The sequence below is a fragment of the Macaca mulatta genome, chromosome 15 (assembly GCF_049350105.2).
Source record: "Macaca mulatta isolate MMU2019108-1 chromosome 15, T2T-MMU8v2.0, whole genome shotgun sequence".
Lineage (NCBI taxonomy): Eukaryota > Metazoa > Chordata > Mammalia > Primates > Cercopithecidae > Macaca > Macaca mulatta.
This window is the reverse complement of record NC_133420.1, coordinates 5,395,040-5,421,814: the sequence shown is the minus strand read 5'-3', so window position 1 is coordinate 5,421,814 and position 26,775 is coordinate 5,395,040. Positions and strand designations below refer to the sequence as shown.

The following is a 26,775-nucleotide window of genomic DNA, read 5'->3' as shown; positions in this document are numbered from 1 at the left end:
TGGGCGCGGTGGCTCAAGCCTGTAATCCCAGCACTTTGGGAGGCCAAGACGGGTGGATCACGAGGTCAGGAGATCGAGACCATCCTGGCTAACACGGTGAAACCCCGTCTCTACTAAAAAATACAAAAAAACTAGCCGGGTGAGGTGGCGGGCGCCTGTAGTCCCAGCTACTTGGGAGGCTGAGGCAGGAGAATGGCGCAAACCCAGGAGGCGGAGCTTGCAGTGAGCTGAGATCCGGCCACTGCACTCCAGCCTGGGCGACAGAGCGAGACTCCGTCTCAAAAAAAAAAAAAAAAAAAAAAAGGTGTAGGGGGGAAGGAGGAGCAGGATAAGAACCACCATCCTCCCAGGACACTGAACAGAAAGACAGCGTCTAAGCTCACTTCCCAGAAAGTTGAGGAGGCGAGTGGGCAAGACCAGGCCTTCCCATCCTGGAGAAGACTGGCTTGGGGAGGGGCTGCGGGGCCTGGCCGGGGCTGCAGGATGCCTCTTGGAAGTGTAGGACACTCAGTCCCAGGTGAGAAGGGCAAGTTGCCCTGTGACAGTGCATGGCCTGGCTCCACAGCCAGGTTCTGTGCAAGATTCCTGCCTCTGGGTCCTGGTCCTGATCTCATCTCCCACCCCTGTGCCACCTCCTGATGAGGACCTGCCCTCCCTCCACTCTCTACCAGCACTGACTGCCCCCTAGGAAGCCGCCTGGCTGGCTGCCACCCGCTCTCCACCACCTCCCTGACCCCTACCCTCCAGTGAGTGGTACAGGCTCACTGTACTAGGACCCAACCTCCAGTCTGGCCTTGGTCACCAACGCAGATCTGGATGTGATGGTTTTGGGGAACTCTGCTGGCCAGAGAAGACTCAAGGTCCCAGGAATGCTCCCTCGGGCCAACCATTCCTGCAGCTACTCTAGGCTGCCACGGCACAGCAGGGGAGCAGCCAGTGCCCCAGGCCTGGCTCCAGAGCAGAAAACAGTAGGGAGGGCTGGTGTCCACTCTCAGGACCAGGGGTAGGCCTGTGCTGCCAGAACGGCGGGAAGGTGGGGCACAGGCCACAGCAAGGATGCCCCATCCCACAGACACTCTCCTTTCACGTCTCTAGGAAAATCTTTTTATTACAAAACTTTTACAAGTAGGTGCTGGGCTGGCTGCCAGCCCGTGGGCTGTGACCCTCCCCAGTAAAGACGCAGACCCCACAGACGGAGCCTCTAAGGGCTGATTCTCGGAACCAAGGCCCCACTCCCTGGAGACCCAGCCCTGAGGAGGAGGAGGAGGAGGAGCACGGGGCCTGCAGTGACGCCCAGGCTGAAGCGGCTCAGGGAGCTGGATTGATCGCTCTTTGCCCACTGGGGCCCCTGTGGGTACCAGAGTCTCAGTTCCCATTTCCTGGGCTGCCTTAGGGGCAGAGACGCTGAGGGTGGGGTGGAGGGATGGAGAATACAGTGCTGGAGTGGAGGGATGGAGCATACAGTGGGAGGGTGGAGGAGTGGGGGATAGAGGGTGGGTGGAGGAATGCAGGATACAGGGGAGAGAGGTAGGTACAGGGGTGGGGGTGGGTGGAGGGGTGGGGATACAGCGGTGGGGGGAGTGATGGCACAGCTTCCCCCGCCGGCCCCTAAATGGTGCTTGGCAGCTTGGCGGAGTGCACCTGATGCAGCAGCAGGACAAGCGCAGCCAGCAGCGCGGAGGCGAAGAGCAGCAGGAGGACGACCCAGGAGCTGAAGTCCGTGCCCTTGCGCAGCCCCGGCGGGTCGGCGGGGATCAGGTTAGTCAGGTTCAGCATGTAGCCGAGCGCCCAGCCCACTGCAGTGTCCGCGGCCTGCGGCGAAGGGCGTGGCCTCAGCTCCCGAGAGGCCCCGCCCCCCCAAGGGCGGCCCCGCTCCGCTCCGGCCCCAGCCCACCTTCTTCTGGAAGATCACACCGCCGAAGGCGCGCTCGTCGAATCCGTAGCCGCGACTCAGCAGCTGCTGCACGAACATGGCCCCGGCGCAGTAGTCGGCCAGGTGGGCCTGTTGCCCCGGCACCCGAGCTTGCAGCTGGGATGCGGGCAGGACACAGTCAGGCAGGCGACCACCAGGAGGTCTCCGCCCCACGGGGAGAGGGGGCCGGCGGCGTGCTTCACCCCTCCCCAGACACACACGGGCGGTGCAAGGCCAGAGACCACCACACAGGCCCGGACACGAATGGCAAGACCGAGTCTAACGGGCACCCCCGGCTGGGCACGCTTCCATCCCTCCCCAGCCAGCCTGGAAGGCCAGTGAGGAGGGACAGCAGGCATGGCCACCAGGGAGCAGGGGCAGCAACACGTTGGTGTGTGGCCAGGGGAACAGGAGGAGCTCCAGGCCTGAGTCCCAACCTGCCCCACCCCAGTCTGTCTGAGACTAGGCCCTGGGAGGACGAGATAGGGCCTCGCTCACCACCCCAGTCCTGGGACAGCTCGTACGTTTCTCTTGGAGTCTCCAGTGGGCACACTCCCTGTGCCCAGCCCTACTTCCATCTTCCCTTGCATGGCACCATGGAGGGACCAGTGGCAGAGCCAGAAACCTGGGCACCGGCCTCCCCTCTGCCCTCCAGATCTGGGATGAGGGTCGGGCCTGGCAAAGCTTCTCCAGCCCGCCCGACTTGTTCACAGCCTCCCGGCCACATCCCCGCCACCTCTGGAGTCAGCCTGATGCCTGCCATCGCCCCCACTGCAGCGGGTACTCCGAGAGGCCCCTCCATGCAGGGCTGGGGAGGTATGCAGACATGAAGGCTGAGCCCTTCCACACGGCCCTGGAGGAGGGGGAGCGGGACTCACCTGAGCCCAGGTCTGGTTGCAGACGTTCACTGCGGCGGCCTCCAGCTGCTGTAGGGTGGCCACGGGTAGCCCCATGGAAGTCCGCAAGAAGTCCACCGTGTAGAAGAAGGCAGAGAAGGCCTGTAAGGTGGCACAGGCACGCTGTGAGCAGACCCCAGCAGCTCAGGGCACCTGCCGCCACCCGTCTGCCCCTACTCACGATAAAGTTCCCAGCCACTGGGGGCTGGAAGACGCCATTGAAAGAGCATCGGGAGAAGGGGCAGGAGGAGAAGCTGAAGAGCCCAGAAACCAGATCTCGGCAGAGGTGGGGGTCACTGCTTCCCGACAGGCTGACCCGCGCGCTGCTGTTGAAGGTCTGGGGCCGCTGGGCCACGGTGCATGGTGACTGGTACACATCCCCGAGCAGCACATGGGTGGAAAAGCCCCTTGGCCAGCAGGGGTGGAAGCTGTGGGTCTGGGGGAATCACCAGCATGACAGGGCGGCACCACCGCCGCTCTAGGGGGCCAGCCTGACGAACCTCCCCCAGGTCTCACTCTGGCAACCTCACTTTTGTGCTCAGGGGCAATCCATGGTTCCCCACTGCCTGCTTGACAGATCCCAACGCCCCTGACCGGGCTCCCTCTGACAGACGTCCCTGGCCCTCCCTTCTCCAGGCCCAGCCCAGCCACTGGCCCTTTGCTCACGCTCTGACCCTCCCACCTGTCTTTCCAGCCAATTAAAGCCCAGCCTGGAGAAGCTTTCCACAGCACGGTGGCTGTCCAGGCTCCGCTCCAGGAGGGGACGGTGCAATGCAGGTTAGCCAGGGTGGAGGGGCACCTGGAGAGCGCTGGCCAGCAGCCGCTGGAGGACCTGGTCACGGCCGTAGCAGAGGAAGCTGTGGGTGTAGACTCGGTAATGCTGGCCGTAGAGACGCAGCTGGACCTCACTGGCTCTGTCCTCAGCCGGACTGGTCGTCTCAAAGGTGATCTGGGTGGAGGCACCCCCCAGGTCCATGGCCCCCAGCGTCCCCTTCCGTGGCCGGAACCACCGGCCCACCCAGCCGTACTGTGGAGAGGGAAGTGTGGGGTCAACCAGGGACTGAGGGCACCCACGCCCCCTGGCTCTTTGGCTACCTGCTGGGCCCACCTTGATGAAGTTCTCGAGCAGGTAGTTGGCAGTCACCCAGCCAAACACCCCCTCTTCCTGGCCCGAGAGGATGCGTGCACCCCGGAAGTCAAAGGGGTACTGGGTCAGTGTGTGCGTCACTGCCGTGAGCACACTGGTTGAGGCCTCTGGATTGGTCAGGCTGCAAAACACAGAGAACTCCAAGAGGCCTCCTCCCCAGGTGGCTGTGAGCCTGCTGTGGCAGTACTCGGGGTCCACCCCACAAGGGGTCACAGCCAAAAGCTATCATGGGGACAGGGCCAGGGCACAGGCACACTCACTTGAGCAGGCGCATACCCGCTGTGGCTCCCAGGTAGAGGGGCGTGCCCGCGTGTCTCTCTTTGGGCACATCCCGAAGCGCCTGTTCAAGACATCCAACAAGACTCTGGCCGGCCCCAGAAGGGTTGTCTGCGTAGCTGGAGATGCCCCCGCCTAGAGGAAGGCAGAGAGATGAACCTGTGCCTCACGGGCAGCCCCTAGGTGGGCCGTAGGCCAGGAGAGTGAGAGTGGGGGTAGGAGCCATGGGCTCCCTGACCAGGTGGCACACCTTCCCAGCTTAAGCCCCCAGAAATGCCCAGGTTAGAGCAAAGGGGCCCAGCCGCCACCTAGAGACCGAGGCTGCTGCCTGCTGAGAGGGTGTGAGTGCAGGGGCTAGGACAAAGCCCTGGGCATGGTCGACCCAAGTTGGCCTCCTGGGGCCTGCCTGGGTATGCCCGCCAGGCCCCCAGACCTCCTCCTGCTCCATCTGGGGCACAGAAGCCAATATTGGGCCCGGCAAGGCCCAAACCTCCTACCTGCTGCCTGGGCTTCCTTTCTTTTTTTTTTTTTTTTTTTTTTTTGAGATGGAGTCTCGCTCTGTCGCCCAGGCTGGAGTGCAGTGGCCGGATCTCAGCTCACTGCAAGCTCTGCCTTCCAGGTTCACGCCATTCTCCTGCCTTAGCCTCCTGAGTAGCTGGGACTACAGGCGCCCGCCACCTCGCCCGGCTAGTTTTTTGTATTTTTTTAGTAGAGACGGGGTTTCACCGTGTTAGCCAGGATGGTCTCGATCTCCTGACCTCGTGATCCGCCCATCTCGGCCTCCCAAAGTGCTGGGATTACAGGCTTGAGCCACTTCCTTTCTAGAATGCAAACGACTCCTGGCCCCACCCAGGCGGAGGGGGCCCAGCCTGTCTTTCTTTCCAGGGCTTCTGCCTGGAGTGAGCCCCACCCAACAGTAAGCAGAAGGCCCTAAGTGCTTGGAAATGCACCGGCTAAGGCTGGAGAGGGCCCCAGAGACCCTGCAGTGAGTGGATGTCCTGGCTGGGCTGGGCTGGGTCTCACCTGGAACATCACAGGAGCTGTGCTGGCCCACGATGCCTGTGTCGTTCTCCTTGTCTGCCGGCCACTTGTAGATAAACATGGACGTGTGTGAAGAGCCAGCGTCCAGGACAATGCCGTACTGGGGGGAGGGGAAGGGAGTCAGCCTGGTGTGTCTGGGGGCCCTGACACCCTGACACCAAACGTGAAGTTGGGTGCCTCCAGTTTGCCACCCCCTTACACGCAGTCATGTGCCAAGCCTCATGCTAAAGCTCAGAGGAGGCCAGGACAACTGTGGTTGGAAGGAGAACAGCGGGGGGAGGTGACTCTTCCCTCCTGACTACCTGAAGCCAGCATGCCAGGGTCTGGGCAGCAGCCTTCCTGGCAAGGGCAGACTGAGGGACTGAGTCAGCGATAGAGGGACAGAGGGTCCCCAGGGACTTTTCCTTGGGGCACAAGGTCCCCAGGCTCAGGGAGAGGAAGCTCTGCTGCAGGAGGAGCCCCCTAGAGTCCCTCTTCCTTCTTCCCCTCTTCCTTCCTCCCCTCTCTCCTTCCAACTCCTCTGACCCAACCTGAGGATGCAGGAGGCGGGGCCCAGGATGCAGGAGGCAGGGCCCAGGTGAAGAAGGTCCGCCAAGGCTGGCCGTGGGCCTCAGAGCCAGGTGGGCTCTAAAGACACGTTTTCCCTAGGCCTCCAAGCCAGGGCCAGAGAGAGAAGCTGGCCCTGCCCTGCTGGGGGCGCTGGGTGGGCGTTCCTGCAGACCTGGGTGGCACGAGCTTGTAAATGCCCCTTTCCAGTTCCTGCCCCAGCATCCTGGATCCACTGGGAAAGCTGGGGACCAGTCTCCCAGGCCCAGGGGCCAATTCCAGCCTGTGAGAGGGCTGCACCAGTCCATCCCCACCAAGGTCTCCCCAGAGCCCAGAGCATCAACAGGCCAGGGTGTGCACCGCCACCCAGCCATCCTGCAGAACCGCAGAGCTGCCCGCTTCTGACTCCCCATCGGGCTGGGGGGCTTGGCTCTCCTCCCCACCCTCCACAAGCCCAATAAAGGGTTAAAGGGGCCGGTCAGGAGGTCCCTGGGCCTGCTGGAGTGGAGATCCGGGCTAGCCTGCTCCAACTTTTTGAGGACCTGCCAGGGCTGCTCCGGTCAAGCCCTCCTCTCTCTCTGGGCTACCCTTGTGTCCCAGAGGGGGTCCTGGGCTTGTGGATCCCTATCTGGGCTGAATACCCAGTTGATGTGCCTCTAACCACACCCTCCGGGGCGGCAGCACAGGGCAGAAGTGGCCCAGAGTGCCCCTGGAGGCCCGCACAAGGCTGGGGGCGGGCGTCTGGCAGCACCCAGGGGGCATCGCCGGGGCTGCATCCCGGGAGCGGGGACACAGCCTCTGGGCTGCGTTGACGGGCTCGCGGCGAGCGCGGAGTTCCCGGGACTTGTTCCTCCGGCACCGCGTCGTCCTGGAAGCGACACCGCCACCCCGCGTACCTGGTTGGGGAGCGCAAAGCGCGGAACCCGGGACCCCACCCAGCCCTCCAGGAGCAGAGCGCGGTGGGGGTCTTGGGCTGACCCTGCTCGGGTTCCCAGCCGCGCACCCCCTCCCCGGCTCCCGGGCCCGGCCCGCTGCTCCCCGGACTTGCGCTGGGTGCCCGGGCGCGCACCTTGAGGGCGGGCGGCTCCCGGATGTCGCGGGTGGGGACGCACAGCAGTAGGAGCCCGGCGAGGCCCGCGGCGGCCAGCAGCAGCGGCGGCAGCAGTGACCGCACCTTCCCGGCCATGGGCGGGCGGGCGCGCGGGAGGACGACGCGTGGAGCCAGAGAGTGCGGGGAGCCGGAGGCGGAGGCGGGCTGGGCCGCGGGACCGTGGGGTAGGGACCCCGGGGCGGGACGAGGGGCGGGAGGCCCGCCCCCGTCCCGCCCACCACCGGCCACGCCCACGGGCGGACGGGTTCCGCCTCTGCGCCCGAGCTCCCGCGGTCCGGCCCGCGCAGGTGAGACGCGGGCGCGGCTGAGTCACCGGCGCTGCTCCCCCTCTCCCGGGTCTCAGCCCGGGCGTCCCGCGGCTACGGCCCACCTTCCCCTTCCCGCCCACTCAGCAAGGGGATCCCCCGGCCGTGGAGGCAGGAGACCTGGCGTGGGGGTGGGCGGGCGAGGCTGGCTCGGAGGGTCCGGCTCTGGAGAGCCGCGCTTTTCCCGTGCCCGGGAAAGGAGGCCAGACTCGCTTGCAGGAATGAGGCACTGTCGGCTGCGGAGCCACGCGGGCCCCGGGCTGGGGACTCAGGAGGAAGCCGAGGGTCAGCACCTGCTTGTGGAGCAAGGCCCTGACGCCAACTCCCAGGGCTGGTGAGGACCAGGCTGGCCTGCGGGATGCCCTCCCGGCCAGCGAGGATCCGCCAGCCTGCGGCAGCTCCAGAGACACTCATCTGACCCAGGCCGGACCTACCCTTGAGGCCCAGTCAGATCCACTTCACCTGGGCTCTGTACTGAGGTGAAGGTGAGGACGCAGGGGCGGGGAAGGGCAGAGACGGCCCAGGTCACACCGAGCCTAGAAACAGAAGAGAAGCAGCATAGACTGGGCCAAAGGTCCCTGCCTCCCAGCCCAAGGCCTCGGCCGCTCCTGCTGCCCCTAGGCCTGAGGGACCCAGAGGCTTGGGCTGCGGAGGCCAGAGGAGGCTGCCCCAGGACGGGAGCAGGCGGGGCCTCTACACGGCCTGAAAGACAAGGAAGAGGGTCCCCAGGCCAGGTTTGGGGTGCGGGTCAGCAACGGGGACGTCCCCAGGCTTCTGGGGAGACCTGGGGCAGGCGAAGCGCAGCTGGCCCTAGACGCAAGCCCTGCCCCCTCAGCCCTACGACATGGCTGGCCTTTCGGCTCTGAGGCCTCACAGGTCCCGCATCCCAGCCCGTCCAGGGGCCGCCCCCTTCGCGCCTGCTGCAAAGTGGGAATTCTTGTCCCAATAATTCCAGCCTCACAGCGTCAGGGAGCCACGAGGCAAGGCCACCAGGGAGTGCGGGCTGCTGGGGCCCAAAGGGCAGCCCCCACAGGGCAGGGTCCAGACCATGCATGGCCTTCTGGAACGGGCAGTGACAGTTGTGCCGGGATTGCTGCCTGGGCTGAGGGTCTGGCGCCACGGGCCCAGCAAAGGCATCTTTCTTCCAGCTCAGGACCCCAAAGGGAGGGGTGGGAACCCTGGGAAGCCTCTGTGCTGCCTCACAGCCTCACAGCCCAGCCTGGCCGGGCCCCAGCAGACAGTCTCTGGGTGTGGCCAGTGCTAAGCTCCAGGCCCCAGGCCCCAGTTTCCCCCACCGACACCAGGCCTTTCTTCCACCCCAGACAGCCCAGAGGAGGGAGAGGCACGCACAGTGCACATCACGCCTGAAAAGGAAGGAACAAAGGGAGCCCAGAGGCAGGGTGCTATGACCCCCACTGGCCTGCGGTGCCCCCACGTCCTTCCAGGCCCAGCAGGGCTTTCTGGTGTTCTGGACTCTTTTCATGGACAAAAAGCCTGGGCCAGGGAGCAGGAGGCCTGCCAGGTCTGAGAGGATGGGGAGGGAGAGGGAATCTGGACTCTGCCCTGGGGAGACAGGCTCATGGCCGAGTGCCCAGCTTCGCCTGGGGAGGGAGAGGCAGGGAGCCGAGAGCAGCCAGGACAAAGGCTGAGGCTGAACTCTCTTTGAGACAGAGTGAGGGCGGGGAAACGCCCCTTCCTGGCATGGACTCGGGGCCCCTGGAAGGTGGACTTGGGAGAGCGTCAGAGGGAAGCTGGCAGGAGCTGAAGGGGTGGAGGGGGGCTCTGGGTGGGGCAGCCCTCGGCCTCCAAGACCCTCTAGGGGACGGGGGCTCCAGATGTGCTGCACATGTCCTGGCCCAGGATGAGCTGGAAACATGTGGATGCAGAGAGGTTAGGGGAGAACCCCTGGGGGAGGAAACTCAGAGCCTCCCTCCCAAACAGGGCTTAGACCTCCCAGGGAGGGGGCTTTCCTGAGGCCTGCTGAGATCTTGGCTGCCCTGCCTCAGTCTCCCCATCAGAAACTGGTGCTGTGTGGCTCACATCTGTAATTCTAGCACTTTGGGAAGCTGAGGCAGGTGGATCACTTGAGGTCAGGAGTTCAAGACCAGCCTGGCCAACATGGTGAAACCCCGTCTCTACAAAATACAAAATACAAAAATTAGCCGGTGGTGGGCTGGGCGCGGTGGCTCACTCCTGTAATCCCAGCACTTTGGAAGGCTGAGGTGGGTGGATCACGAGGTCAGGAGATCAAGACCATCCTGGCTAACAGGGTGAAACCCTGTCTCTACTAAAAATACTAAAAAATTAGCCGGGCGTGGTGGCAGGCACCTGTAGTCCCAGCTACTAGGGAGGCTGAGGCAGGAGAATGGTATAAACCCGGAAGGTGGAGCTTGCAGTGAGCCGAGATCACGCCACTGTACTCCAGCCTGGACGACAGAGCGAGACTCCATCTCAAAAGTAAAAGGAAGAAAGAAACTTGTGCTGGGGCCGAAACACCATAATTATTTAATTGGGAAAGGCCTTTCACTCACTGCTCCCTTTCTTCAGGTACTCATTAAGTCATTCAACAAACGCTTGCTGAGTACCTCCTGTGGGCCCAAAGCATGCCAGGCTCCATGCACGCACAGTGAGCTCCATGGGGAGGGCACCGACTGGCCTGGGGAGAGCAGAATTCGCAAAGGCCCCCGGGAGGCGGGGAAGCCCGTGCTGTCCTTTTCGAGGTCAGAGACACAGCAGAACGGGAGGTGCACATATGCACAGTTGGTAAGAGCAATGCCAGAGCGGCGGCAGGACCCCATCAGTGGTCTCTGATGTGCTGGACGTGGTGTTCTGGGACTTGCGTCTTTTTTTTTTTTTTTTTTTTTTTTTGAGACGGAGTCTCGCTGTGTCGCCCAGGCTGGAGTGTAGTGGCCGGATCTCAGCTCACCGCAAGCCCCACCTCCCGGGTTTACGCCATTCTCCTGCCTCAGCCTCCCGAGTAGCTGGGACTACAGGCGCCACCTCGCCCGGCTAGTTTTTTGTATTTTTTAGTAGAGACGGGGTTTCACCGTGTTAGCCAGGATGGTCTCGATCTCCTGACCTCGTGATCCGCCCGTCTCGGCCTCCCAAAGTGCTGGGATTACAGGCTTGAGCCACCGCGCCCGGCCTTTTTTTTTTTTTTTTTTTTGGAGGTGGAGTCTGGCCCTATCGCCCAGGCTGGAGTGCGGTGATGCAATCTCAGCTCGCTGCAACCTCCACCACCTCCCGGGTTCAAGTGATTCGCTTGCCTCAGCCTCCCAAGCAGCTCGTATTACAGGCACCCATAACCATGCCCGACTAATTTTGTATTTTTAGTAGAGATGGGGTTTCACCATATTGGCCAGGCTTGTCTCAAACTCCTGACCATAGGTGACCCGCCCGCCTGGGCCTCCCAAAGTGCTGGGATGACAGGTGTAAGCCACTGCGCCTGGCCTCTCCGCCTGCCTCGGCCTCCTAAAGTACTGGGGTGACAGGTGTGAACCACCGCGCCGGCCGCACGTGCGCTCTTGTGAGCACTTCTCTGGGGAGCATCCCGGAACCGAACTGCTGGTTGTCAGGCAAGTGTGTGTTCCGCTTCTCTAGCAAGCGCCAAATTCTTTTCTGAATGATGGCTCCAGCTGGCACCATGAGCATTTTGTCTTAATTTTATCTTATCTTATTTATTTACTTTGAGACAGACTCTTCCTCTGTTGCCCAGGCTGGAGTGCAGTGATGTCATCTCGGCTCACTGCAACCTCCGCCTCCTGGTTCAAGCAATTCTCCTGACTCAGCCTCCCAAATAGGTGGGATCATAGCCGTTCGCCGCCAGGCTTTTGCATTCTAATAGAGATGGGGTTTCACCATGTTGCTCCTAGGCTGGTCTCGAACTCCTGAGCATCCGCCCGTCTCGGCCTCCCAAAGTGCTAGGATTACAGGCATGAGCCACCGTGCCCAGCCTAATTTTTGTATTTTTAGTAGAGACAGGGTTTTGCCATGTTGGCCAGGCTGATCTCGAACTCCTGACCTCAAGTGATCCGCCTGCCTTGGCCTCTCAAAGTGCTAAGATATAGGCGTGAGCCACCAAACCCAGACCCCTGTATCCTTTTATTCGAGACCGGGGCCTCACTATGTTGCCCAGGCTGGTCTTAAATTCCTGGCTTCAAGCAGTCCTCCTGCCTCAGCCTCCTGAGTAGCTGGGGACTAAAGGTGTGTGCCACCTGCCTGGCTTTGGCCCTCTTTGATTTTGAAACTGGCTCAATTGTCTCGTGGAACCGATGTTTATGGTTTCTTTGAATAAACACAGAGATTGATCCTCCTAATCTTAAAATTTGAGAAAGTGACGTTTGTCCTATTTGAGTTCCTTTCTCAGAAAACCAACCGTGAGGGCTTCCAGATAGAATGAAAGAGCTAAAACCCAACAGATCACGGTATCTTGGCAATGAGATGCCAGACCCCCCACTGTCAAGATTGCCTGACCAACCACCAGCTTCCTGTTGACCAACTCCTCTCCTTTAGCTGCCCCTAATTCCTGTTTTCTCACACCTAGTTACATGGCTTCCCTGCTCTGCAAACCCCTCATTGTAGTCGGCCAGGGAGATGGATTTGAGACTGAGCGCCCATCTCCTTGGCTGCAGCCGGCTTAAAGCCTTCTCCTAGGCGGTGCTCCTGGTCTCAGTGATTGGTTTCTGTGCAGCGAACAGCAGGGCCTGGATTGAACCCGTGGTATTTTGGTGACAGTCTCCCCCTCCCCTGCCACCCCCTGCCTCTTCCCTGTAAGTAGGTAACAGGTCTTTGATTTGTCTGTTTTAGCAACAGGGTCTGGCTGCGTTGCCCAGGCTGGACTGCAGTGGTGCAATCGTAGCTCATTGTAACCTCAAACTCTTGGCCTCAAGTGCTCCTCCTGCCTCAGCCTCTCCAGTAGCTGGGACCACAGGTCCACACCATGGCTGGTCCCCCCTCCCTTTGGCTTTCTTTTTTTTTTTTAATTTTTATTTATTTTTATTTATTTTTTTTTTTTTTGAGACAGAGTCTCGCTCCGTCGCCCAGGCTGGAGTGCAGTGGCCGGATCTCAGCTCACTGCAAGCTCCGCCTCCCGGGTTCCTGCCATTCTCCTGCCTCAGCCTCCCGAGTAGCTGGGACTGCAGGCGCCCGCCACCTCGCCCGGCTAGTTTTTTGTATTTTTTTTTAGTAGAGACGGGGTTTCACTGTGTTAGCCAGGATGGTCTCGATCTCCTGACCTCGTGATCCACCCGTCTCGGCCTCCCAAAGTGCTGGGATTACAGGCTTGAGCCACCGCGCCTGGCCTTTTTTTTTTTTTTTTTTTTTTTTTTTTTTGAGACAAGGTCTTGCTGTGTCACCCAGGCTAGAGCACCATGGCTCAATCTCAGCTCACTGCAACCCCTACCTCCCGGGCTCAAGGGATTCTTGTGCCTCAGCCTCCCAAGTAGCTGGGACTACAGGCGTGTGCCACCACACCCAGTTCATTTTTGTAGTTTTAGTGGAGATGGGGTTTCCCCATGTTGGCCAGGCTGGTCTTAAACTCCTGGCCTCAGGTGATCCACCCTTCTCGGCCTCCCGAAGTGCTGGGATTACAGGCATGAGCCACTGCGCCCGGTGTCCTCTATGGTTTTGATATCACGATGGCCTGATCTGTAATCCCAGTACTTTGGGAGAGCGGCCTAGGCAACATAGTGAGACCTCGTCTCTACCAAAAACAAGCAAACAAAAAAATTGCTTTAATTTTTTTTAATTAGCTGGAAAAATTAGCATAATATTTGGATTATCCCCTTCCTGCAATTTATGGTAGAACTTGCCTGAAAAAAACACACCTAGACCCGATTTTTCGGTGGTACCTTGTTTGTTTGTTTTTAAGAGATGGGTTAGAGACCAGACTTACTATGCTGCCCAAGCTAGACTCAACCTTCTGAGCTTAAAAAATCCTCCCACCTTAGCCTCGGGAATAGCTGGGACTATAGGCGTACACCACCGTGCTGGCCTCTATGGCACTGTTTCAATTTATTCGATAGTTATACGGCCAGATGGGTTCTCTATTTCTTCCTGAGCCAATTTAGTATTTTTTTCTTTTCTTTCTTTTTTGTTTTTTGAGATGTATTTATTTGTTTATTTTTATTTATTTATTTTTTTTGAGACGGAGTCTCGCTCTGTCGCCCAGGCTGGAGTACAGCGGCCGGATCTCAGCTCACTGCAAGCTCCGCCTCCCGGGTTGATGCCATTCTCCTGCCTCAGCCTCCCGAGTAGCTGGGACTACAGGCGCCCGCCACCTCGCCCAGCTAGTTTTTTGTATTTTTTAGTAGAGACGGGGTTTCACCATGTTAGCCAGGATGGTCTTAATCTCCTGACCCGCCCGTCTCGGCCTCCCAAAGCGCTGGGATTACAGGCGTGAGCCACCGCGCCCGGCTTGTGTACTTTTTCTCAAGCAAGTGTCTATCATGTTTGTTTCCTATTTTACTATTTTTTTCATGAAAGAGGAAACCCTATTTATACCTTTATTTTTTATTTTTTTCGCGTGTGTTTTTTTGAGACAAGTTCTCACCCTGCCACCCAGGCAGGAGTGCAGTGGTGTAATCTTGGCCTCACAGCAACCTTGACCTCCCAGGCTCAAGTCATCCTCCCACCTCCACCTCCTGAGTAATGGACTACAGGCATGCGCCACTACACCAGTTAATTTTTAAATTCGACACATAGTTGTTTAGACGTGTGTGCTTTAATATCTAAAAGTCTGGACTTTCTCGGATTCTCTCTCTTTTCTTTTATTTATTTTGAGACAGGGTCTTGCTCTGTCACTCAGGCTGGAGTACAGTGGCACAATCATAGCTCATTATAACCTCAAACTCCTGGGCTCAAGTGATCCTCCCACCTCAGCAGCCCCAGTAACTGGGAACACAGGCATGAGCCACCACACCTGGCTAATTTTTATATTTTTGGTAGAGTCAGGGTTTTGCCGTGTTGCCCAGGCTGACCTCAATCTCCTGGGCTGAAGCAGTCGTCCCACCTCTGCCTCACAAAAGGCTGGTATTACTGGCGGGAGCCACTGCACCTGACCGATAAATGTTTATTTTATTAATATTATTTTTTGAGACAGAGTTTCACTCTGTAGCCCAGGCTGGAGTGCAGTGGTGCCATCTCGGCTCACTGCAATCTCCGCCTCCCAGGTTCAAGCAATTCTCCTGCCTCAGCCTCCCAAGTATCTGGGATTACAGGCGCCCAACACCATGCCTGGCTAATTTTTGTATTTTTAGTAGAGATGGGGTTTTACCATGTCGGCCAGGCTGGTCTCAAACTCCTGACCTCAAGTGATCCACCCACCTCGGCCTCCCAAAGTGCTGGGACCACAGGCGCAAGCCACTGTGCCCAGCCTTGTCTTCTTTATAGCATTAAGAGATCATGTTTTTTGGCCGGGCGCGGTGGCTCAAGCCTGTAATCCCAGCACTTTGGGAGGCCGAGACGGGCGGATCACGAGGTCGGGAGATCGAGACCATCCTGGCTAACACGGTGAAACCCCGTCTCTACTAAAAAGTACAAAAAAAAAAACTAGCCGGGCGAGGTGGCGGGCACCTGTAGTCCCAGCTACTCGGGAGGCTGAGGCAGGAGAATGGCGTGAACCCAGGAGGCGGAGCTTGCAGTGAGCTGAGATCCGGCCACTGCACTCCAGCCTGGGCGACAGAGTGAGACTCCGTCTCAAAAAAAAAAAAAAAAAAAAAAAAAGAGATCATGCTTTTTATGGAGTAAGAAACTATAAATACCACTCCTTGTTCATATTTCCAGAAATCTCTTTTATTTCTTTAGATATATAAACACTGTTACTTTATATTCTCTCTGATAATTCCAGGATCTGGGTCTAGAGTCTATCTGTTGCTTCTGCTGGGTCTCATAGTGTGTTGTTTCCTGTGGTGGTTATGAATTTTTAAAACCGGAGATCTCATTTTCTTTTTTCTTTTCTTTTCTTTTTCTTTTTTCGTAGAGATGGGGTCTCTCACTGCGTTGCCCAGGCTGGTCTCGAACTCCTGGCCTCAAGTGCCGGCATTCCAGGTGTGAGCCACCACGCCCGGCTGAGATGTTCCTTTTCCTTGGAACTTGATCAACACAAAATCCTGAGGCCTGGTGTGGTGGTGTTCCTCTGGGGCACATTCTCAAATGGGGACACTTCTGCCCCCAAAGACACATTTCGACGTCCTGAGACATTTCCGGGTGTCATAACGGTGTGCACGCACATGTATGTACCTGCACACGCTACTGGCACCTCGTGGATAGAGCCCAGGGACGCTGCTCACATCCTGCAAGGAGACTGACCCGCCCTGTGTCCTTAGGGTGGGCTCCCGGCAGGGTCTGCATGTTCCTCTGCCAGCCACCTAGACCCTGCCAGTCGGGCCACTTTAAATTCTCCCCTCGTGGTCTCCAGGGCAACACACTAGCCTGATTTCAAGCTGTAAACTTGGATGGACCTATTTTTTTTCACCTTGCACGGAATACCAAGGCTGAGAGGCAGTTTTTCTGGAGGTGCCAGCCTGTCTCACATTTCTGCTTTAGCTGCGGGGTCCAGCTCTGTGGGCGGTCTCCTGATGAAGTCATCCCGGGACAGACACTGTTCTGTCTCCTGCTTCCAGCCCTCTAAAGATGCCAGGATCCCCCAGGGCATGGCAGGCACCCTCAAAGGCAGACGTGGGGAGGCCCTGGTGGGCAGACCCCAGCCTGCTGACCGGGGGGGCTTCTCCCCGGCTGCCACTGGCCCACCCACTGTGCTGCAGTCCACCTGGTGCTGGGGCTGTGGGGCACAGGCCCTCAGGATCCGCTCCCTTTCCTGCCCAGGAGATCCAGGCCTGGCATCCTTATGTCCCCTGGAAAGCCCACTCCCATCCTCAGGGTAGGAGGGCAGCTGCACGCTGACGCTGGGCTGGCTTGGGCCTGTCCTGGGACACCCCTACAGGCCAGGTGCAGCCGGGGATGTGGCTCAGTGGGGTTGCTGTGGGCAGGTTAGCATGGAGCTGGGTTCCGGAAGGGAGTTGCCCCGCTGCCTGCCAGGACCCCTCCTCTGAGACAGGTGCTTTGTGGGACCTTGTATCAAAGTGCCCTGGACATGAGGGGTCCCTGTACCCCACACACTGCCCCCTATCGGCTTCCTGCGCCCCACACACACTGCCTCCCCTTCGGGGCCCTGGGCTGCAGAACCCATCCATGATGCCGTGCCCCTGGTTCTGGTAGCACTGGGGCCCTCCAGGCTGGGCTGAGCAGGGGCCCCCCACCAGTGTGTACCCCGGCACCAGCGGGAGTGGGCCTGGGCAGGGGACAGGAATGACACCCAAGGGGACCTACTCCAGCCTCCTCCTGTCCCCTGGGGGTTCTCGTTTTCCTTGGCTGAGGGAAGTGGCCTCTCCCAGCTGAAACCTGGGGTCAGGCTGGGCATAAGAGGAAAGGGGGGTGAGCAGGACCCCAGACCTTGAGAATCCTGAGTGGGGGGGGGACAGGCTTTGCCTATGACGTGCCTGGGAGCTGTCTGGGGGCCCTCCTGGGGAGCCAGGCTCACAGGTTGTTGTGTGGGACTCAACGTGGGGCAGTGTCCTGGCCAGGATGAGGAAGGCCATCACCCCAGGGTCTGCGGGAGGCACATGCGGGCCAAACTCTCGCCCGCCTGGCACCCAGATCTGCTGCAGCCAGAGTCCCTCAGCCTTGGCCAAGACCTGAAGTCCGACTGCTATCCCTGGGGCTTCCCTGCCAGGCGGGCACCCCCCACTTACAGGCCATCCCCACCCCCTCCATCTGCTTCCGTCCTAGCTACAGCCACCTTGTCCTGGTGCCCTGGTTGAGGGGGGAAGCTGCCCTTGGACCCGCGTCGGAGCCGCCCCGCGCCCTCTGCTGGCCGTTGTCGGAAGTGCAGCCTGGCGAGAGCAGTGCCTTTCCCTGGAGATGGGACCCAGGGCAGCACCGCTGGAAACGGGGGGCGGTAACTCGTGGAGGGGTCCCCCACTGTCCACTGACAACGGCAGTAGTAGCTGCGCACTATGCGGACTCAAGAGAGTCCCAGCCCATGTCAGTACCAGGAGCCAAAACGGAGTCAAGGGCTTGGTGCGGGGGCCAGTCGGAGGCAGGCCTGGGGAGCCCATCTGGCAAGGGGGGCAGGAAGGCGCCCACTCCGGGACTGTGCCTGGGCCTGCCGGGGGTCTCCAGCCAGAGAGGGTGGGTGCGATGGGACGCACACGCTCGAAGGGCTGAGTGCCAGGCCGGCCCTGGGGGTCCGCGCTGCCCACACGGACTAGATGAAGGTGGAATCCAGAGGCCCCCCGTCCTGTTGGCTCAGGGCGCGGGCCTCAAACAGCTGCTTAATGAGCGCCGACTTCTCTTGCTCCAGCTGCGTGATGCGCTCACTCTTCTCGGTCACCTCCTGGGCAGGTGCGCAGTTGGTCAAGGCCTGCGGATCCCCACCCCCGCACCCCTCCTGGCTGCCTTACCCAGATGAGGAGTCACCCACCCACACCCCTCCCGCGCCTGCCCTACCTGAGTGAGGAGTCGGTTCTGCTCCTTCAGCATGAGGATGGTCTGCTGCTGCCAGCCCAGGGGTGAAGTGGACGTCAGGGCAGGGCAGGGGGGCCCGGAGGAGGACGGGGGCAGGACCTGCGGGAAGGCAGGATTAGGCAGGCCTGGATGAGGGCTGGGAAGCACTAAACTGGCCTGGGCCCCAGTGTGGGCGTGGGGGTTTGGGATACACTCACCCGACTGGCACAGGCTGCAGCCAGCAGCTCCCCCAGGCACCGGGCCACCTCCTGTACCTTGGGCAGTAGCCGCCCCAGTGGGCGGGGGCTCCCTGCAGCCCCACAGTCCTGGGAAGAAAGCAGAGGACGAGTGGTCAGAGAAGAGGGCTAGCCAGGGCCAGCATGGTGCCTTAACAGAGGTTCCCACAGGTGGCTCTCCTGCCTCCTGATGCTGCAGAGAGCCCAGAGGGATCCCAGGGGCATTGCTGACGTGGGATGGGAGGTCTGCCTAAGGCGCCTTAGGCCCTAGGAGTGGGGCAGCCGCGGGGGGAAAAAGGGATGTCCCAGCACCCTGGGTGCAATCAACAGCAACTGTGTCCGGGAATAGGGGCAGCCATAATGCCCAGGGATGCCTGGGGTTAGCTGGGGTCTCCAAGTGTGGGGACCTGGGGACAGGGCGGTGGCACTCACGGCGCTGGCTCTGCTCTGGCCCAGGCGGCGCTGGCGCTCCTGCACTCGTTGCAGCTGCTGCTGGTACCAGTCACGGCCCCGCGCCATCATCTCCAAACCCTGCAGCAGCACTTCCTTCTCCTGCTCCAGCTCCTTCATCTGCTTCAGCTGCAACACGTGCATGTACATGGAATGCCTGGCCCCAGTGAGCACGCACACGTCCATGCATGCATGAGCTTGCCTGTGGGTGGGCACCAGAGTCACAGGCACAAATGCAGCGGCACATGTACACGTTTGCAAACACAGGCACGGACGCATGCTTCTGAGGACACCTGCGTGTGTGAGCCCCGTAGGCCGGTTTGGAGCAGGAACCCCGTGCCTCCTGCTGAGGGGTCTTGGCCTTTCTTAGCCCCTCCACTCAGGCTTCCCTGGGGGAGGGGTGACTGACCCTTCAGCTGAGCCCACCCTCCCGAGGTCCACCTGTGGTGAACACACAGCAGGGGAGCCAGACTGGCTTGCAGCAGTGACCTCGTGAGGCAGGCTGGGCAGCCACCATAGCTGCCCTGAACGACCTCTTGACCTGCCTCTGCCTGACCCTGGGCCGTCCCTCCAGGGGATTCAAGCCCACATGGGGAGAGAGATGTGCAGAGCTGACTGTACTTCCACAATGGACTCCCCCAGGCTCAAGGCCCTCCTGCTCCCATCCCAGCCTCCAGCCTCCAGACAAGATGGAGAGCCCCACAGAGCCCCAGCCCCTGCTCACCAGGCCGCAGTCCACGCCGCTGGTGATAGTGTGCCTCCGACGTTCCCCTCGGGCACGGGGGGCCCGCCGGGCATCCCCTGAGTCCACCTCCAGGGCCCTGCAGGCCACTGCACCTATTGTGGAGAGGCATGGGCCTGGCTCACCTCCAGACCGGCCTGGCCAGGCTCTGCTGAGGTGCAGCAGCCTCCACATCTCAGCCCACTCTTGAGGTCTCGGGCACCAGCCTGGCATGGCCCATGTGTAGCCTCTGTGCCAGGCTGGAGTTTGGTCCCTCTCCCCTGCCCCAGCTCCTCACACTGGCTTGGGGAAGGTTGTGCCGCCAAGCCCACATATTTGCTCATACACACACCCTGCCCCATCACTCCATGAGCTCCCTGGGGCCAGGGGCCTTGTCCAGCTCTTTTCTGCACTCCCAGTGCCCAGAACATCGCAGGCACACCCTGGGTCTCCAAGGCGGCTGGCTAAGGCAGGAGTGGGCGGGGGATTCTGGTCCTGACTATGCCTCTCCCATCTGCACGGGGCCCTGCAAGGCAGCAAGAGATGTGGATGTGAATGATGGAAACCTAACTTTTCTCAGGATGGTGACTCTGATAGAAAGTTAGTCCTGCACGGCCGGGCACAGCGGCTCATGCCTGTAATCCCAGCACTTTTGGGGACCAAGGTGGGTGGATCACTTGAGCTCAGGAGTTCGAGACCAGCCTGGGCAACATGGCAAAACCCCATTTATTCCTTTTTTTTTTTTTTTTGAGATGTTGTTTTGCTCCTGTTGCCCAGGCTGGAGTGCAATGGCATGATCTCCGCTCACTGCAACCTCCACCTCCCAGGTTCAAGTGATTCTCCTGTCTCAGCCTCCCCAGTAGCGGGGATTACAGACACCCGCTACCATGCCCAGCTACTTTTTGCATTTTTTATTAGAGATGGAGTTTCACCATGTTGGCCAGGCTGGTCCTGCACTCCTGACTTCAAGTAATGCACCCACCTGAGCCTCCCAAAGTGCTGGAATTACAGGCGTGAGCCACAGCGCCCAGCCGGCAAAACCCTATTTCTATTGGAAACACAGAAATTAGCCGGGTGCACTGGCACGCACCTGTGGTCCCAGCCACTCGGGAGGCTGAGGCAGTAGGATTGGTTGAGCCTGGGAGGCAGAGGTTCCACTGAGCTGAGATTGTGCCACTGCACTCCAGGCTGGGCGACACAGCAAAACCTTGTCTCAAAAAAAAAAAAAAAAAAAAAAAGTCCCTTGCCGGGCACGGTGGCTCATGTCTGTAATCCCAGCACTTTGGGAAGCTGAGGGCTGGGGGGATCAGTTGAGGTAAGGAGTTCAAGACCAGCCTGGCCAACATGGTGAAACCCCGTCTCTACTAAAAATACAAAACTTAGCTCGGTGTGGTGACGGGCACCTGTAATCCCACTACTCGGGGGGCTGAGGAGAATCGCTTGGACCTGGGAGGTGGAGGTTGTTGTGAGCCGAAATCGCGCCACTGCACACCAGCCTGGGCAATAAGAGCAAAACTCAGTCTCAAAAAAAAAAAGGAAAGAAAGAAAAGAAAAAATCAGTGGCTGGGCACAGTGGCTCACGCCTGTAATCCCAGCACTTTGGGAGGCCAAGGTGGGCAGATCATGAGGTCAGGAGTTTGAGAACAGCCTGGTCAATATGGTAAAACCCATCTCTACTAAAAATACAAAAATTAGCCGGGCATGGTAGCGTGCACCTGTAATCCCAGCTACTCAGGAGGCTGAAGCAGGAGTATCACTTGAACCCAGGAGGTGGAGGTTGCAGTGATCCAAGATTCGTGCCACTGCACTCCAGCCTGGGTGACAGAGCAAGACTCCGTCTCAAAAAGCAAAACAAAAGAAAAGTTAGTCCCGCGTGTGTGTGATATGCCAGGCCATGCACCCAGCTGACAAGTCAGACATCCTGGTGCTTGAAGACACCTGCTGTGAAGTTTGTCTGAGGGCTCCCCCTGGGGGCAGCCAAGAGTATCGCGTTGGTGCCACCCTGGCCCAGCTTCCTGGTGAGGGAGTACCTGTACCTCCCCAGTCTACAGGAGAAGTGGCTGCAGGTGTGGAGGAGGGCATCCTCCTTCAGCCTTTAGCTGTAGCCCCAGCACCAGGCATATCCTTAGAGGCCATGCACCTGGCACCTGGCCACAGGAGTTGGGGGGTGATGCAAGAATTGGGCCCAGGTAGGCGCAGCAGAGAGCCTGGCTCCACGCAGGCCTGAGTTCGTGCTCCCGCCTGCGGTGCTGAGTGGCTGGCAGCTCTGGGGCAAGACAGTGGGAGGGCACACAGCCCTTCAGGAGGTGGGAGCAGAGAGGGTACAGACAGAGGGAGGCCATGGAGGAAGCCCCAAGACACCTGGGCCCGGTCTGTACGGTTGAGCCCATAGAGCAGCTCCCGGGTCCCTAGATGACAGCATGCTGGGTGTTGAGCTAGATGGGGGTGGTGGCTCTGCCTGTCCAGGGCCCTGAGCCAGCAGGCCGCACCTCCAGGGCCAGAGCCAGCCTGGAGCAAACACGCAGTCCCAGGTGGGAACAAGGAAAGAGGCCCCGAACTTCTGGGCTGGGGGCTTGGAAGGCTGTGTGTGTTGGGAGGCTTTCTGGGAGTTGGGGTGACCTCAGAACTCCAGATTTGGCACCCCAAAAGTGAGCTGTGTCAATCAATCATGTCATGCCACTTGTCTGGCCCTCCGTTTGCCTGTCAGAGGGTGACAGCTAGAGCCTAAGCCACATGACCTTCAGGGAGGTGTGGTACGTGAGCCAGTGCCACATGGGACATCAGAGCAGAGCGGGGGTGGACCACAGGCTCAGGCCTCCAAACCCCAGGCCCGGCCACTGCGTGCAATCCCATGGCTGATTTCAAATTGCATGGCCACATGGATGACGCTGACCCTGCATTTGGAGCCAGCTACCCTCTGAAGCCTCCCTCACCATAGGACTGAGAGTCCCCCAGCCTGGTGCGGTTGCTGGATCAGATCACCAGGGAGGCCAGGACCACCGTGGCTCCAAACACCAGTTGTAGGGCTGGAGAATATGGCTGAGGTGGGGGAGCAGTACAGGGAGGGTGGCAGAGCAGCAGGCAGCACGGGGACTGGCAGGAGCCACCGGTGGGCAGGCCTGCCGCTGGCAGAACAGGTGCACAGGCTGAATGGGCTGTGGGGCCTGGGGCTCCTCTGGGAGCTTGGCCCCCACCCCTAGCCATAACGCAGGTCCTGTTCCCAAGGCAGGCACTGGGTTGGGGGAGACAGGGGACCATTCAGCAATCTCCTGTCACTGCCAACTGGACCGGAAGCAGGAGAGGAGTCTGCCAGCCATCCCCAGGGACTGTGGCCTATGTCCCTCCATGGCATCTGCCATAGTACAGCCCCACTGGGGTGCAGGAGACCCACCCACGCCCCTGCCCATCCTGGCAACAGGGCCAGGTCCTCTTGGGCCACCAGCAGCACCCGGCCTGCCTGGGCCTCAGTGGGGTCAGTGGGACCAGCCCCCCTGGCTGAGCTGTCACACTGAGAAGGGGGACCCTTTCTTTGAGAGGGAAGCACCTCTGCCTGAGCAGCCACAGACAGGAGGCTGAGGGCCCAGGTGTCCCCAGGTGCGGAAACGGTATTGGAGATGGAGAGCCCAAGCTCAGGCTTGGTACAGGTTGGGCTCCTGGTGGGTTTTCTGAGTCACCTGCCACCCCGGGGCCCTGGTGGCCTTATGCTGTGGCAGGAGAGGGTCTGGCTTGCCTCCCTAAGCCCCTGGGCTCACCACGACAGGCATGAAGCCCCTTTCCCTCCAGGCCCGCGGAGGCGCCCTCCAGGATCCGGAGTCCACGAAGAACCGCTCCCCAGCCCCGTCCCTCGTGGGAGATGCACAGGCAGCAGGTTTCCTTCCCCTGGAGGAGGTGTTCAGCCAGGGGAAGGAGCAGAGGAGAGCAAGAGGCAGAGGGAGCTGGTCACCAGAAACCGTGAGACTCCGGTTTCTGGCCCAGGCCCGGGAGAGCTACGAGGGGGCCCGGGGGCCGCTCGGAACTCACCTGCGTCCGCACTGGAGCTCGGTTCCAACGCCGCGCTCTGGGACCGCTCGGGATCCGCGGGGCAGGGCGCCGCCTCTGCCGGGGCGCACAACTGCTCCGGGCTGCGGGCCGCGCCGCTGGGACCTGCCAGAGGGGCGCGCACGCCCAGGGGCAGGGGCTTCCTCTCCAGGACCGTCCGCGGCTCGTCGGCAGGCGCGAACACCAGGCGCTGCGGCGGCGGCGGCGGCTGGTCCCCGGGCCGGGCCGGGGCGCGCGTGGGGTCCCGGGGGCCGCCGTCGGCGCTCAGCAGGGAAGTGCGGAGGCCGGCCACGAAGCGCTCAAAGGTCAGGTAGCCGCTGGCCGGGGCCACCTGGCGCAAGCCCTCCAGCACCCCGCGGGGCAGCTCCCGCGCGTCGGTGCCCTGCCAGCGGGACTCGATCTCGCGCAGGTGCACGCAGCCGCGCCGCCGGTCGTCCAGGATGTCGAAGAGGGTGCGCAGGCTCTGCAGGAAGGCGCGCGGCAGCCCCTCCGTGCCCGGCGCGGGTGCGGGGGGAGGCACGCGACCCCGCTCGGCCATGGCGGCCCCGGCCATGGGCTCCCGGGCTCGGTCCCTGCGTCCACCTGCGTGCGTCCCCGCGCGCCCCACGGAGGGGCCGGCCCGGCGAGCTCAGCCCGCGGCGACAATAGCGACTACTTTTGAATGGGGCCCTCCCCGTAGCGTCAGCCCTCATTAACATGCGCCGCGGCCATTGGCCGAGCCCGTCCCATCTGCTCCCCGATTGGCTGAGAGACGGTTTGATTTTTTTTTTTTTCTTTTTTTTTTTCCTGCCGAGGGGCCCTGGGAGGCGCGCGGAGGCCCTGGGCAGGCGGAACCGGATCCCCCAGCTCCGGCTCCACTCTGGCCTCGCAGAGCTCCCTTTCTGCCCCGCCCCAGTCCCGCCAAACGTCCGGCCGTGGCTTCGCGCTTTCTCGGATCCAGCTGTGGCTGGCTGCCCCGGCCACCTCTCCAAGGGGCGGGGCCTGGCACCCTACAACAAAACCTGTCCCCAGGTAGCCTCGTGGAGTAAGGATGGGGGCGCACCCCCTCCAAAGATCCCACTTTTCCCCTCTAGTTCTCTGGCCACAAGCACAGGTGACCCTGCGGCCCCCTTCTCTTCCACCAGGAGGGCCCCAAGAGGATCCTAGGCTCCAGCCAGCTGGGCGCTTCCCACTCACAGAGGCCTCTCTGTCCCCACGGCTGCTGGCTCCTCCTCTGGTCCCTGGGGACAGTCTGGCCTGGCCTGCCCGCTGCAGGACAAAGCCACTTTCTCCTGTGTCCCCAGATCCCCATCTGGTGACCAGCTCCCTCTGCCTCTTGCTCTTCTCTGCTCCTTCCCCTGGCTGGACACTTCCTCCAGCTGCTCTCCTGGTTCCCACAGCCCTGTCCCCCTGCCTGTGCTGTGTTTCCAGCTGGGATCTGGTCACTCTGTCTTCATTTGGTCTGTCCACATGGGAGGTGAGACCAGGCCTTAGCCTGGGTTCTAGCCCTGGGAGCCCATCTCAGGGCTGGCCAGTAGAACCCTCTAGGCGCCAGGGAGGTGTTCAGGGTGCAAACACCCTCTCCGGACAGGCCCCCAACTGGAGACTTGCCTTGGCCCTCTGTGGGTCTCCCACCCTCCCTCCTGGGCAGGCCTCAGCTGGCATGCCTACCTGGGCCTCTGTCTTCAGGCCTGAGCCACTGGTGCCTGTGTCTCAAGCTGTGGAGGCAGCTTCCCAGTCCAGGGAGTGCCCTGGGTCCACTTCTCTTCTGGGTCACTCATTCTAAGTGGGACTCCTTCATGGCAAAGAATGTTGGAAAGACATAAGAAGCTCTGAGCCTGGAGTAGCCCATCAGAGCTCGTTCCTGGAAACTTCCCCTTTAATGGCAGGATCTGCTCAAAAACCCAGCACAAAGCTGAGGCGGGAGGATCACTTGAGCTCGGGAGTTCAAGACCAGCCTGGGCAACATAAGGCAACCGTATTTCTACAAAAAGTTTAAAAAATCAGCCGGGCCTGGTGGTGCATGCCTGTGGTCCCAGTTACTTGGGAGACTGAGGTGGGTGGATCCCTTGAACCCAGGAGGTTGAGGCTGCAGTGAGCTGTGATTGAGCCACTGCTTTCCATCCTGGGTGACAGAGCGAGATCTTGTCTCAAAAACAAAACAAAACAAGCCAGCACAACATGCAAGCCCTTTGTTCAGCAGTCTCCCGTCCCCGTCCACAGCCCCCAGCATCCCCGCACCTACCCTGTTTCCAGCACACCCCTCACCGCAGGTGCCAGGCCTGGGGTCCCTGCACTCCCTCACTTCCAGGCCCCTGTGCCTGGTGGCTCTTCTACCAGGAAGGCCTTTCCCCTCTGCTCCAGGCTGACTGCACCACATCCTTCCGAACTCTGCTCCGGCCCCGATCCCCCTCCCCCTGAAGCCTGCTTAGATAAAGCACTGGGGGCAGCTTTTTCCTGTCCCAGGGGTCCACGGCTATTTGGAAGCAGGGCAGGGCTCTGTCTAGGCCTGGCATTGGCCTGGCCCACAGTGAGTGCTCTGTGGAGCCTTATCCAGTGAAGTCACATGGGAAACACCATCCTTGAGTGGGCACCAAGCCAGGCTGAGGCCTAAGGGATGGGGAAGGTCTGAGAACAGCTCAGGGGGATGGCAGGGGAGGCCAGTGTGGATGTAGAGTCGGTGGCCAGCAGTGAGCAAGGCTGCTGCAGCTCAGGACAGCGTGGTCAGCAGTGTCCAGGCCAGGTCAGCCACGGCCCCGCATGGAACTGAACCCACCATGCAGACAAAACAAGGGCTTTTCACACCATCCAGAACCTTGGGGGAGGTGGCCCCAGCTGGCCCTTGGTCTGTGGGCTTTTCTGTGGCCCCTGGCTGGGTATTGGAGGAAGGTAAAAAAAAGACTGGAGGCCGGGCGCAGTGGCTCACGTCTGTAATCCCAGCACTTTGGGAGGCTAAGGCGGGCGGATCACCTAAGGTCAGGAGTTCGAGAGCAGCCTGACCAACATGGAGAAACCCCATCTCTACTAAAAATACAAAATTAGCTGGGCGTGGTGGCACTGTGCCTGTAATCCCAGCTACTCAGGAGGCTGAGGCAGGAGAATAGCTTGAACTCTGGAGGCGGAGGTTGCAGTGAGCCGAGAATGCGCAATTGCACTCCAGCTTGGGCAAGAAGAGCGAAACTCCATGTCAAAAAAAAAAAAAAAAAAAGAGGCCGGGCGCGGTGGCTCAAGCCTGTAATCCCAGCACTTTGGGAGGCTCAGACGGGCAGATCACAAGGTCAGGAGATCGGGACCGTCCTGGCTAACACGCTGAAACTCCGTCTCTACTAAAAAATACAAAAAACTAGCTGAGTGAGGTGGCGGGCACCTGTAGTCCCAGCTACTCAGGAGGCTGGGGCAAGAGAATGGCATAAACCCGGGAGGCGGAGCTTGCAGTGAGCTGAGATCTGGCCACTGCACTCCAGTCTGGGTGACAGAGCAAGACTCCCTCTGGGGGAAAAAAAAGAAAAAGAAAAAGGCCAGGTGCGGTGGCTCACGCCTATAATCCCAGCACTTTGGGAGGCCAAGGCGGGCGGATCACCTGAGGTCAGGAGATCGAGACCATCCTGGCTAAC

General features: G+C 60.3%; 2 protein-coding genes and 1 long non-coding RNA gene across 4 annotated transcripts; 1 reads left to right on the top strand and 2 right to left on the bottom strand.

Annotated features, from left to right (window-relative positions):
- Positions 1–1,090: 1,090 nt before the first annotated feature.
- Positions 1,091–7,068, bottom strand: ENTPD2 (ectonucleoside triphosphate diphosphohydrolase 2). 2 transcript variants are annotated; one of them, XM_015116291.3, is made up of 9 exons: positions 6,888–7,068; positions 5,255–5,372; positions 4,216–4,366; positions 3,917–4,076; positions 3,608–3,835; positions 2,990–3,244; positions 2,791–2,910; positions 1,895–2,029; positions 1,091–1,812 (listed from the first exon to the last, which is right to left on the bottom strand). In XM_015116291.3, the coding sequence occupies exons 1-9, from the start codon at positions 7,002–7,004 to the stop codon at positions 1,609–1,611; spliced, it is 1,488 nt and encodes a 495-aa protein (XP_014971777.3). In that variant the 5' UTR covers positions 7,005–7,068; the 3' UTR covers positions 1,091–1,608. The 2 variants fall into 2 exon arrangements, with proteins under 2 accessions (XP_014971777.3, XP_077823190.1); XM_077967064.1 differs by having other exon boundaries at positions 1,895–1,960.
- Positions 7,069–8,652: 1,584 nt separating this feature from the next.
- Positions 8,653–15,340, top strand: LOC114672687 (uncharacterized). The gene is made up of 2 exons (XR_013405262.1): positions 8,653–8,756; positions 15,213–15,340. It is a non-coding gene; the product is annotated as an uncharacterized LOC114672687 (long non-coding RNA).
- SAPCD2 (suppressor APC domain containing 2) lies at positions 15,004–23,868 on the bottom strand. The gene is made up of 6 exons (XM_001091379.5): positions 23,165–23,868; positions 19,148–19,260; positions 18,406–18,552; positions 17,956–18,063; positions 17,741–17,857; positions 15,004–17,627 (listed from the first exon to the last, which is right to left on the bottom strand). The coding sequence occupies exons 1-6, from the start codon at positions 23,733–23,735 to the stop codon at positions 17,499–17,501; spliced, it is 1,185 nt and encodes a 394-aa protein (XP_001091379.4). The 5' UTR covers positions 23,736–23,868; the 3' UTR covers positions 15,004–17,498.
- Between the last annotated feature and the right edge of the window lie 2,907 nt (positions 23,869–26,775).